The 14,132-nt window shown below is 39.7% G+C and overlaps 1 protein-coding gene across 5 annotated transcripts in view; it reads right to left on the bottom strand.

The window, feature by feature from the left end:
- Positions 1 to 14,132, bottom strand: part of tenm2b (teneurin transmembrane protein 2b) — a 319,786-nt gene that overhangs the window by 49,564 nt on the left and 256,090 nt on the right. For all 5 annotated transcript variants that reach the window (XM_048165628.1, XM_048165629.1, XM_048165631.1 and 2 more), the window contains one exon: positions 1,148 to 1,270. In XM_048165628.1, coding sequence (XP_048021585.1) covers positions 1,148 to 1,270 — 123 coding nt within the window. The remainder of the gene's footprint in view (positions 1 to 1,147; positions 1,271 to 14,132) is intronic.

Below are 14,132 nucleotides of genomic sequence, written 5' to 3'. Positions count from 1 at the left end.
GAAACCATGTAAAAAAGTATTACGTATTAATGAGTATTAATTGATAATCTGTGCCGTTGATCATAATTTGTGTGAAAAGACAAAAGTTTTTGGTGTTTTACTTACACTATATTGTTCATTTCAGCTGGACTCCAGCTTGGAGTTTTGCAAAAATGTAGGTAGAAGCATGTTTTTCCAATTAATACAGTCCAAAACAAATAGGACTGTGCACACAGACACTCCCTAGTTAAAACCATATTAGCACCTATGTGTCCTCCATAAAGAAGCACTATTTTAGAGCTATCTAAAGGGAGAAGAAGCTGTACTGTGTGTGAAGAACGTCAATGTACCGGCACTCTCTAAAGGTCAGTGACAGTCGTTATCATCTAAACGCGTTGACACTGATAATGATAAATCATTTGAGGTGAACGCACAACAGACAGAGAGATTCTTTGTGTCTGAGCCACTGTGAGTAGCCAGAGCTTTGAACCATTAACTAATTCTATTGAGATCCAAAATGTCTAATCTAAATAACCCTGTTTATCAAAGGTCACCGTGAGAACAAGGCACACGAGACTGTGATTTTACACTAATGTACTCTCTCAATATACAGTAAAAACAATCACTGGTTGGGCTCAGAAGATTCTTACAAAGCCTCAGCCTGAAAAAGACTAACAGGTATTATAACAAGCCAACGGTGACTAATTATTATTAAGTTATTACATAATTTATTTTCAATTGGTAAAACACATATATATATATATATATATATATATATATATATTGGACTTGATTTGTGAAACAGGCTTACTTTCATTACATTGTTTTTACTAAGATATTACAATACATTAGTTAATTTTCAATCAATGAAAAAAAAATCAGCTAGAAAATTATGCTGGAAAACATTTTAACTATTATTACATTGTAATTATTGTGTTATTACATAGTTGTTACAATGACAGAATTATGATAACTATAAAATAAACTTATAACTTTTTACCCCCCTAGAACAACATTAATACTCATGAATTGTGCATGATAAAACGATGGACGTGTAAACAGGGCAATTTGGATTTCATGTTATCAGTGGGTTTGCATTTCATGTCATCAGGTGATTTGGATTTCACATTGTCTTGTTTCAGGGTTCTGGCACGTGTTTTGCTTTTACCTCTGCCTCCGGAGGGCACTGTTGCCACATCGCCAATGCCAGGAATACTCATGCTGAGGCCAGTGTTCACCAGATGCCCTTCTGTGGGCTTCAGCCGCCAATTCAAGCCAAGCAGATTAAGAGCTATGAGGGAGAGAAAGAGAGAATTAAAAAAATAGAACATGACACTACATTACACCTTCCAACTACTTTATGTATACACGGATGACACGTCTTGACAGCTGAGAGCCTGCGACACCCAACAACTATAACTCTTGCTGACAGAGGTGACTTTAGCATACAAATACACTCATTATAGAAAATGACACTTTGACTGCAGTCTGTGCTTTGTTTGGGCTCTGTGCCCAGACAGGTTTAGTTGGACCAGGTTTAATCCAAACCACTCCAGGAATACTAAACTCGCCGTAGATATATGTCACACGGAAGCGGGTGGCAAATGAGCAAAACAAAATGTCAAATGCAACACAATAAGATTTCAGAAAGCAAATGACACTTATCTTGATACTGCAAAACAGGGTGTGAGAGGACAAGAAAATTGTCTTGGACAAAAAATAAACATAAGCCAGTTTAAAGTTGGTGACAGATGCCAAATATTCTCAACACTTTCTTGTTTTTATGTGTGTGTGTGCTAGAGAAGATTTTGGCTTGCTGCCTGCTTCTCTCCGCACCCCATATGTACTATAATCAGTGCTTCAGTGCTTCAGCGCTTCCAAGACTTTGCAAAGACTGATTAGCTCCAATGGAGATCACTCGATATGCAATATTCAAATATGTCAAGTCGTGTTTAAGAAATATGATAATGATCAGAGAAAGTTAGTTTTGTGATGTGCTGGTGGAAATTACAGATGAGATGCCCCAAGGGAAAACAAGTGCAGTCATACACATAAAATCTTGCGGGAAAATGCTGACGCTCGCAGTATAAACCATAACACCTCACCTCCGCCCCCTAGTTCTTCTATCCCTCCCTCAATCTCATCCACGCAAAATCAATGCCAACTCAGTCTTTTGGTACCTCCAGCCTGTACATCTGAGGGCGCGTTATCGCTCTCATGTAGAGGGGTCAAAAGAAAAAGCTGACTCCTTCAGGCTGTCAGATGCACTGATGCCATCTAGCCATTGTCCCACATGCACTATTCCTCATCTTATCTCTCTATCCTCTAATCAGCCTTATCTCTCACTCATTCATTGTTCTTTTCACCTTTCTAGTGTCCTCCATCCCTCCTGTTTTCTCTTTGTCTATTTCATTGCAGTGCTCGCTGACAGAGATGGTCTGTTACATTGACCTAAAACATCTTGCCGCACTAAGCAGTACTGTGGAGAAATTCTTAACATAATGTTTTACTCATCTGCAAGCTATTGGTTGAATTCAAAGCTGCCACACAAAAGCAACTATTTAATATATATTATATATTTAATTTCACTACATTTCATTAAATATATAGAATTCATTTTATGTATGTTTCCCCCTTATAATAGAGAGTGATCAGTCATATGCTTCTGGAGTTCTCTTTAAGCAAGATGCCAATGTCCAAGTTGCATACAGTATACTTACAGAGCAACAGCATTGAAATGAATTGAAAGGCTAATGGATTGCTCTCCACATATATTAAAGCTTCTTGAATTCAATCACAAAAGAAAGAAAAATCACTCAACCTTTAATTATCACTGAATAGCATTTTTGTATCAGTTTATCTTCTAATGTAGCAAATGTGGTCAACACAATGAGATTAAAGCCTTTTATTACAAAGTAGATGAATAGCAATTTTCACCACAGCTGGATAATGAAGTGAGAAAACAAACAATAAAATCCATATTTTTGTTCAGACTGGGGAGGGGGGGTGCATCAGTTGTATCTGAACATCTGACCCTTTAGCTTCAAAGGTATTTAACAATCCATGTGAATTCATATGAAGTATGTCACTGCCTCATGAATTTAAATGTATAGCCATTTAAACAGCTTGTTTACAAGTTTTCATTTGCTGCAAATGTGTTAATAAAGCAATTATTTGTCAACAGACGATATTCAATTAACAGTAACAACAGTAACCACAGTAACAGTGGAATAAATAAATACAATTAAAATAATTATAACATTAATTTACATATTACAGGTTCATTCAGCATCCATCTAGAGAATAAAACTCTGACAGTACAAGTAGCTTGATATTTCATATCCTCTGTGGAAGAATGTGGGCATGGTGAAGGGTCAGGTAAGGGCCGCACTCTGGTCTCACGTCTGGCAGCATTAGAATTATTTGTGATTTGTTTATTTATTTTTTTTATTGCTAATCTAATCTGGAGGAGATCCTCAAAAAAAAAAAAAAAACCTAATTTTCGGCATGCAAAATAAGCATTAATTATTAAAAGGAAATGTGTTAGATGTGAAATTCATGAGATGTTGCATCTCACTTTATGTAATCTCTATGTATAATTCACCTCTTCAAAGTGATGAATAATATTACCTACCTAAAGCACGGAGAAAGAAACAGGAAGAAAGTGAAGGAGTGAGAGAACAGACGGGGATACAGATGACAAAAGTATTCCCCTGTCTTGCCTGAGTAAGTCTGCATCTTCAGTCTGGAGTTCTTCTCGGATTTAAAAGCACACTGAGAAAATGAAATCTGAGCTGCAAAGCTTATTTCACTGAGCTGTACCAGCTGAGTTGGTGCTGACAGCAGCACTGGAAAAGTGGAACTCTTTCTTCAGCAATCCATTTCGATAATAGACCCGTAATGCATTTTTGAACTAATGCTTAAATGCACATATTCATCCTATTTACACTAATCACAGATCCAATATTTGACATAAATATATATTAAATATGCATTACTGTTCAAAGGTTTGGGGTCACAGTTTCCACTAAAATATTAAGCAGCACAACTGTTTTCAACATTGATAATAATAAGAAATGTTTCTTGAGCAACAAATCAACATATTAGAATGATTTCTGAAGGATCATGTGACACTGAAGACTGGAGTAATGATGCTGAAAATTCAGCTTTGCCATCACATGAATAAATTACATTTTAATTTATTTTCAATGTGTAATAATAATCACAATTTTACTGTATTCAATATTACTGTTTTTACTGTATTTTTGATTAAATAAATGCAGCCTTATAGTGAGCAGAAGAGACTTTTTTCAAAAACATTAATAAATCTTGCTGGATATTGATTTTGAGATCTGTTGGTCAGACAAACTATATACTCTGCACTAACTGAAAGACAGTATCAGTATCAGTGATATTCTTGCATTATTTTACTCAGTACATATATATGAAGTGCATGTATTTTGACATTCCTACTCAGAATGAAATGCATTTTGACAAGATGTGTGTATTGTTCAAAACCACTGGCGGTTCATAGGGGGCCTCTGATAGATGTGTACAGTATATGAAGGTGCTGCTGATGTGATAGCTGCGAGCTAATGCATGAGAAGCTCTGACCTCAGGCATGGCCCTGAAAACTAAGCCACGAGTAAGTCAGCTGATCTCCTTCGTGAGCTCACGCTTGCAGAATGACTGGAGAAAAGAGCTGACTTACCTTTGACAGCATGAAAGATGCTTGAAAATTGAGGACGACACTAAACAGATAGTGGTGTCAGCTTTATGAAACAACTATGCCTGGTCAACGTGCTGCTTAGGTGTTCTGTGGAAAGTCTCTGGAGGCTTTACGGTATGCGTGAATGTCTGTTTGAGTCCATTATTGGATTACGATTTTGCTCTGCATAGAATAAAACGCTAAGAGGCTGCACAGAGGCTAAAAGTATTTACACTCCAAATCAAGAGAGACAATATATCATGTGCTTAAATGTTAATTATTGATCGGGTGCACAAAGTACAGAAGACACACGCTAATTAACATGATCAAGGAGTAGCTGTCTCTGTCAGCTGCCTTTTGCTCTAAAGCACGTGTGGAAAACAAGCCAATCACATTGGCTGGAGAAAGGTCAGGTGACATAACTACAGTATGTCATGAAGACCATAAATAGACGGCCGAAAAATGTGTCATCAGCTTTGTCTTCAGGAAGCCGTTTGTTTGCACATGTGTGTGAAAAGTCCATTTTGTGTGTTAGGAGCTCGACTGACAACTTCTTCCGATCCAGACATATTGAATAGCCAGATGAGAATTTGCAAAACAACAAAAAAAAACAAGTAAGGTATACAAGCACTTTCTGGGTATGAAGTGATGCCATGGGTTGAAGAGACGCTAGCTGGCTATCTCTCCCCGGCAGTATTTCTCTAGTACGCTGTTTCAGGTTCTCAAACATGTAACCCCCTCAGTTCAGGTCAATGTCAAGAAAAGGATTCCTCTATCTCAGTATTTAGCAGTTTGGAGGCTTCTGCCAAATATCTCTCAATGGGTTCTTCGAACAATCGAGGAAGGATACAGAATTCAATTAAACTTTTGACCTCGCTTCAATGGCGTTCTTCCCACTTGTAAAACAAAAACAGGTTCCATTGCTAGCACAGGAGCTAAACTCTTTTTTGGCCAACATATTCCTCTTCCCTTAAGAGAGTCAGGCTTTTACAGCCAATATTTTCTGGTCTCCAAGAGGGATGGGGGGGGGGGGGGTGTTGTGTCCAATATTAAACGTACAAGCTCTGAACCGTACTCCGCAGACTTACACGATAGACCTAAAAGACACATACTTCCACCTAGAGGTCTTGCAGAAACACAGACAATTCCTAACGTTTGCTTTCAGTGGGTGAAGCTTACCAGTATCAGGTTCTGCCTTTCGGCCTAGGTCTGTCATCCCACATATTTACGAAGTCCTTGGCTCCTCTGTGACTCCCGGCCATACGTCTACTCGATTATATCGATGACTGGCTGATTTTAGCCAGGTGGAGAGAACTAGTGGGTCAGCATCAAAATGTCAGCTCCTGCACGAGGCAGTTTCAGTTTTGGCTCAAGAGCAGGGGGTTACACCCATTGGGGAACCCCATGAAAGAAGAGTTGACTCACTGTCCACTCTGGTTTGTCTGAGGTTGTTGAGACCATTTTAAATGCTAAAGCTCCATCTACCAGAAAACTTTATGCCCTGAAGTGGCGTCTCTTCGAATCATGGTGTGCACAGCATCATGCTGACCTGGTTCACTGCCCAATTGGCTCAGTGCTGGAGTTTCTGTAAGAGCGCCTTTCGGCAGGGTTATCACCTGCTACACTTAAGGGATATGTGGCCACTATATCTGCATGCCATAATCATATTAATGGAGCCTCTGTGGGGCGGAATCCCCTTGTGTATCATTTTCTCCATGGTGCCAGATGGCTGAGACCTATCAGAAGTTCACAGGTTCCTTTCTGGGATCTTTCTGTAGTTCTGGAAGGATTATCAGGGACTCCTTCTGAGCCCTTGTAGTCAGCCTCAGAGAAGTTTCCAATCCTTAAGATGGCTCTGTTATTGGCTCTAACATTACTTAAGAGAGTAGGAGATTTTCAAGCCTCATCAGTTGCCTCCTCCTGTCTACAATTTGCCCCTGGTTTGGTTAAAGTGATTCTGCACCCAAGGTCAGGTAATGTCCCTACACGGCCATCCATCCGGTCATCCTTCAAGCCTTTTCTCCTTCACCTTTAGATTCACCAGAGCAAGAAAGGCTTTTGTGTCCTGTCAGGGCTCTTAGGATTTGTGTAGATCGCACAGAGGTGTGGCGTAAATCTGACCAGCTTTTTATCTTCTTTGGAGTTCGGGGCACGGGTTCCCCCATCTCCAAGCAGTGACTATACCACTGGATTGTGGACGCTTTTACCTTTGCCTATGAGGTGCGTGGGTTAGCTTTTCCTCTAGGTGTTAGAGACCACTGCAGCAGGGGTGTCGCCTCCTCAAAAGCTTTATCCAAGGGTGCTTCCTTACAGGATGTTTGTGTTGCAGCAGAATGGTCCTTGCACACATTCATAAAGTTTTATAGTCTGGATTTGGACTCAACCCCAGGGTCTCAGGTCCTTTTGAGTTAGTTCAACTTTTCGGCCACTAGGCCAAGTAATCGTTCTGGCCAGTTATGAGGTGCATGGTATGCTTCACCTCTGAGTATTAAGGTCACTGATATTAAATTGTGTGAATTTCTTTTAGATTGGTTATCATTTGAGCCTTTGTATGGTTGTGTTTGTGGCGGGCTAGTCCTTTACACACCTTTACACATGTATATTACTGTAATTTAGGATTGACCCCAGAATTTACCTCTGAGTTACATTCTTCACATACCTTGTTCAGTCATTGCCTCAGTATGGCGATATGGGTATTAACGTTCCCATAGTGTTAACGTCATAATGCAGCATTGAGTTCCACTCAAAAGCAAGCGTCTCAGGTTACATACCCAGTTCCCTGAGAGGGAACAAGAAGCTGCGTTGGTTTGACATCAACAAAGCCTGAAATGCCTTCCTTTAGACAATTAGAATCTGGTTATGCATTTTTCGGGCATTAGCATAGCATGCATTTTACATAGCATTAATGTTATAACACGGCATCTCGATCCTCTCTGGGAACCAGGTAACCTGCACAAACTGAGACATTTTTAGATTAGAGCTCCATTCTAGAATAGCCTCCCTCTCATTTAGGACTAAGTTACAGTAAAATGTTTACTGAATACATTCAAATTGTACATTCAATGTATTAAACAAAATACGAAGCAGTATATTGGCTCAGAAGACCATAACTGTGCATTTGTGGTACACCAATGTTTCAGAAAATCAAAATCATACTTTACATAGCCAGCAAATCCAGTTCCACTAACTATTATATTGCCACTCTTTGGAAAATGGCTCACGGCCAAACACTTCAAATCACAAACTACTGATATTTGCCCAGTGTTTCATTATTTATTAGGCCTTGTGTTGCATTTATACCCATGAGGGATATGTACGGATGAAACAGGGTGCTCCCTATTGGCACCATTCCAGCATAAAGCAAATAAATCGCACAATCTCAAGCCACTTTGAAGTCCAGATATAAAGGGTGGGAGGACCATTAGACAGCTAGATAGCCAGTGAGCCCAATGAGAGGGAAGCTCACCAGAACATAGAACCCCATTCCTGGAGCTCCAAAGCTTCATCATTCCCTCTTTGTCCGGGAACAATTGCTACCTGAATGAGCTGTGTGAATGAAAACAGTCATGCAAGTGTGTCCCCGTGGGACTCACGTGCATGCACACACACACACACACACACACACACACACACACACACACACACACACACACACACACACACATGCACACACACACACACACACACACACACACACACACACACACACACACACTGTTGTACCTCAATCAACCTGACGCAACTCATCCTCACTTCACAGCAATCTTCACCTGATGTTACAGAAGACTTGTTTAATGTCTACTAAAGGGCTGCACAATGAGTCAAAAAACAATAAAAATTACACTGCAGGCTACTGCAATTATTATACTGGAAAAGGCAGTGATTTAATTAAAAAAATCTATAATCTGCACACTTCAAAGTAAAAGAGCAGCACTCTTTCTTGCCTGCTGTATAATATACACTACAAGCATTCATGGGGCTCAAGATACAGTGTTTTTAGAGCAGTTCTCAGTTTGTAAAAGCTCCGCACAAGTGGTTTGTTTCACAGCAAGAATAAAAACTCTGGGGTTCCTCCAAAATAATGTGGCAAGCAGGTAAAGAAATTACAGCAGAAATATTATATAAAATAAAAAATATGTAACATATATATATAAAACTCTAATATTCATTATAAATATTACTATTATAGTGGTGTATAATAGTGGCAAAAAAAGACTAAAGACACAGAGTAATGTTCAACCAGAGTAATGCAGCATTAAAGTAAATAAATTATGGCAGAAATAGTGCATACAATTTAAATGAACTCTAATATTCAATGGTAATAATTATTATTAACTATGTGGCGACATTATGCGCAAGCATTTGTTTTGGGGTGAAACACTATTATAGTGTTAATATTAATATTTAGAAAAAAGAAAAAAAAAACTACTGCAACTAAAACATGCAACTAAAAGTTAGGTTTCTTTGGTGTGAAAGCGGTTTTCTGAAGGTAGAGGAGTACATTCGCAGTTGGCATGAATGCAAATAAATTTTCTTTGTAGTTTTTGCACTAAAAAAACGTGTAATTCTATTACTGCAAAATAATTACAATATGATTTCTGACCAGATCATGTAGTTCTAGTTTCCAGCTAACTTCCTAAAAATTCTCTGACTGACCAAGAAAGAGGAATGCAAAAGCAAAAAACACCCCGGCCTTGCATATCACCTTCAAAAGCAGACACACACACAATCAGCCTCTCCCTGAAGGTGAAACTTTGTTTTCAATGCTGCTGATCTCCTTCGAGTGTGTGTGTAGCTTTGATGTGTGTTTTGATTCGAGGTGCACAAGTCCTGCTGCTATGAATATAAATGAAAGGCTACAGTGAACCGCCGCACCCCGAGGACCAGCTCCTTCTGATTACATCAGCTCACTCAGTCTTGACTGTTGACCAAAAAACTCCCAAACTACCCTGGGAAAACTTCCAATCCCTAGATAAAACTTGTCCCATAATGCCACACACATATGTGTTCAAAAAAATAAAAAAATAAAAAATCAAGGATGTTGCTTCAGGCATGCAAGGTCTATGAGTTTAACACACACACACACACCTCCCTGAACCTCCTGCGTGGGCATGACGAGATGGATCCAATCTATTCCACTCAGCTTGTCAAATACTCAGAGCACAACAATCACTCCCCACGGTATTAACACACACACACACACACACGCAAGCAAATTCACCTCTTCTCCCTCTCTCAGTCCTATGCACGAGCAGAAAGCCTGATGCTTTGACTGACAGCATTTTTTATCGCAGGTATAGAGTGACGATGGGGATCCCACGATCTCTGTCCTGCGATCCGAGCGTATGCACGCGAAGCTCTATTTCACTCCCCTGTCACTCAGTGGCTTTAATATTAAGCAGATGTCAGAAAAACACAGAATGTAGGGAAAGTAAATATAAAAGTGAAAGTAAAAAATGAAAAGTGTCATTTTAATCAGCTTCGGGCATGCACGCTGGAGTGTGTCAATTTGAGTCAGGCAGACGGCACAGGGCTGCGAGTTAGAGATTGGCTGGTGAACATATTATCTCCACGAGACAGAATCTCCAAAATCTCGGGGTGTGTAGGTGTGTGACTGATTGTTGTGTTTGTTTGCGTGCCCGTATGGGCAGAGGAGCATGCCACCAGGCTCCCAGGGTGTGTGTGTGTGTGTGTGTGAGGACAAATATAAAATGGGCAGGTGACAGTCCCTGCTGACAGAGAGCAGTGGTAAATGGACACATAATGACTCATTCTGACTGACATACAGCGTGTTACCGTAGACCTAACGGAGACTTGACCTGTTTTCATAAACAAGTCACTGTTGCATTGGCAGGAGCTGGTATGGTGAGTCATTACACTTCCTGCGCACATCGCTCTGCAACTGAATAGATGATTTACAATCAACAAGAAATCAAAACTGACTATCTACTATATTAATTCACAATCCTGATCTTAATGTACATGATTAAACAGTACTGATGGGAATCTTAAGGCTCCTCACAATTCATAGAATCGATTCAAAGAATCACTATTACGAATTGATTCTAAATGCATCTCAGTTATTCAACAAATCTTTACAGTCTTGATACACATGAAAGCATGAGGTGGGATATGGGTCAGGTTATAGGGACAGGTTTGGTAGTATGGTTAAAGGGTGGGTTAAGGTATAAGGGAAGGGTCAACAGTGCAATTATAGACAGAATTACATAATTTAATTTAATTTAATTATTTTTTCTTTTAACCCTTAAATGCATGACTGTTTTGCCAATCATTCTTACATATTCGGGTCTTTATCGACCCAATATCTAACACGGAAGGATCTCTACCTGTCGCGATAATATAAAACTCCTCTGATATTAGAGTAACAATTACAGATGAATAAAATAAACCGTATTTTGTTTCCTTTTGGAGCTTGAAAGGGCTCCGTTTGAGCAGATGTTTTATGCCATCATCACTGTCCTCGTCAGAGCTCATTTCCCAGTAAATTCAGCAAATAATAGGCTAGTATTTATGTTTGAGGTCACGAATATGATCCCATTCGCGATCTCAAACGTATTCTCAAAACTATATAATTTTCAACATCTTCAAAATCAATATTTCGATCGCTAACAGCTTCACCAGATCCATCCAGTGACAGTTACAGTCATATTTGATTGCGTTCAGTACTTGCTCTGCAGTAAATTGCTGAGCCATTTCATGTTTTTCTTATTATTTTGTTTTCTGTCTGAATGAGTCGTCACTTCAGCATTGTGTATCAGACATTGCCACCTTGTGGAATAAAGGTGAATTGCACTTATTCCGCCATCTAAGATTAAATTATTATTGTGCAGAAAAAAATATACGTACACTCATACACACCTCGGGTCATTTGTGACCCTATACAATTTTTACAAAAAATGAATACAAAAATAGGCATTCTTTTTTTTTTTTTCTTTGATTTTTTTCTTGTTATATTTTTTATAATGAATTGATTGAGGAATACCAAGAAGGTTGATGTCTAACTTTAAAAAATGAACGAGGAGGAGGGTAGTGAATGACGTCCCGGGTCACTAAAGACCCAAGGTATGCATTTAAGGGTTAATAAAAGTACAATGTAAAAACGTGAATGTACACAAGTGCTTTTTTTATCAAATGATTCATTAAATGATAGTACATAGCAGTTAAAGACATTCAGTGAGTCCGTTAAATGTTGTGTTTATAACACAGAATGTTGGTTATGTTAGGCTGAGGGTAAAGACATGAGGTGAGGACTCAATGGTGCAAAGTTGATGGGCTTTTTATTTGTAATTAAAAAAAAAAAAAAAAACGGACCGGTCAGCTGGACACAAAGAGTGTATGACAACGAACTGGCACAGGACAGAGAACACAGGGAGAATAAATAGAAAAGCAAATAAAGCATGTAATGAAGAAGGACAGGTGGGGCAAATGAATCAATAATCAGATAACAAGAAGAGCGGGGTTAAAACAGTAGACATGAGAGCACATGGCACTTAGAAACAAACATGACAAGCCCTGTGCTCACACCAAACATGACAACAACAAAAGCACATGGCCAGTGAACAAAATCACAAGCCATGTGCTCAAACTAAACATGACACGAACACGCAGCTCCCCTGCTCCACAGCGCCCCACTATTTTCCAATGTAAATCTGTGGTGAAAAACGGAACTGCAGCGAGCTCTAATTGAGAGCCATTGGTGCAGATTTCAGACTGCCTCGCTTATTTTCATGTTACCATACGTAAACCTCACTCCAGACCAAGACAATATCAGTCCGCTTTAGCTATGTGTATATTATGGCTCGTTTCCACCGAGCTGTACGGTTCAGTTCAGTACAGTACAGTACAGAACAGTACGATTCGGGATGGTAAACTCTGATCTGGCTTGTGTTTCCACCGCCAACAGTACCCTTACTTGATAGGCATGATATGTGCTGAATTTAGCGATCGACATCATTCTCGGGTGAAGAAGAAAGCGACAGTAGACAACAATGGAGGACATACAGTGGCTTTGTTTGAGCAAAGGCTGAAGGCTGCAAGGAAAAACAGCTGAAAAATACAGAAATTACTTTCTTTTCCTCAATGGAATTCCTCCACAACACTCTAATACAACATTCAGAGGCAATTCTAAGATAGCATTCTATGCGTGTCGTTACTCATGTGTACTTTAAGCCTGTCAGTCAACATTGGAGTGCCACCCTCAGGCTGAATAGCACAATTTCTGCCAAAAGTGTTCTGCATTTGTTCAGTGATTAGAATACAAATCTTACAAAATGTTTATCATTAACTAGCGCTAAGACCCAGAATCAGCCATACCTACATTTACGTTCAAGGACTGCTACTGCACAAAACATCTCCAACATGAAAGCACGCGGCCAATGTAAACACGAGCCGCGTGCTACAACACACACAGAGAGAAGAGCGTACGACCTGAGCGAACTCAAAACTGCACGCTCACACAATGAGACCAGAGAGCACGGAGAATGAGCAAAAGCTGTGAGCAAAAGCCGTGAGCTCACAACAAAATTCAAACACTTGGAGCATGAATGTCCAAACCCTGACACAGAACCAAAACCAAACCAAAACCGAACGCTACGAACAAACAACTTGCGTGGATGGAAGAGCGCATGGCCCTCAAAACCACACGCTCACAATGACAAGACAATAGGAGTGTCAGGGCTCAACAAACAAGAATAAACCAGACCGAAATGACAGGTTGGTCCATAGTTTTTCCATAATCTTTTATGAAAATGTATTAACTTTACACACCTATGAAATATTTATTTTTTGCATTAACAAATAATATCCAATAAAACCTGTCACAATATGGAAGTGCACTGTCAACGTCATTTCATGCTGTCCTTAAGCAAACTGTTTAATCTAGTGATCAAATCTGTTTCCTGAGGGATTCAGGTCATCCTGACTCTTTATTATGGCTAATGTTCGTATGCTCAGAACACAAAACACTCGCTACCCGCTGCATCCATGTGTGCGAGGAGGAAGGTGGGGGGCAGAATACTTCACTTAGCCTTTAGACATCCATCATTTATCTCTCCTTCTTTCATCTGCTTCTTTCATCATCTTACACCAATTAGTCTAGATTAGTCACAGTGGCCTTATGGCAGTCAGATGCAGCCGCTGTGCCCGGCAGAACCCCACACCCTCCGGCATCAGGACCGCAACACCTGTCTCCTAGCAACCTGCATCCAGATCTCAGGGGATGCTGCCTCTGACATAAGAATGACAAGACAAACATTCTCAGGAACAGCCATCCAAGAGATTGACACTGTAATTAGGCTACGAGTGAGCAGTGGACAAAGCACTGAGATGTTGGGTTTGAATGGGAGCACACTTGGAATTCTCGGACTGGATGTTATGCTCAAAAACGTGTTTTGAAGCTGGTTTATATGACTCAGAAAAACATGAA

The sequence above is a fragment of the Megalobrama amblycephala genome, linkage group LG18 (genome assembly GCF_018812025.1).
Source record: "Megalobrama amblycephala isolate DHTTF-2021 linkage group LG18, ASM1881202v1, whole genome shotgun sequence".
NCBI classification, from domain to species: Eukaryota; Metazoa; Chordata; class Actinopteri; order Cypriniformes; family Xenocyprididae; genus Megalobrama; species Megalobrama amblycephala.
The sequence above is the reverse complement of the archived record's forward strand: the minus strand, read 5'-3'. Positions and strand labels throughout refer to the sequence as shown.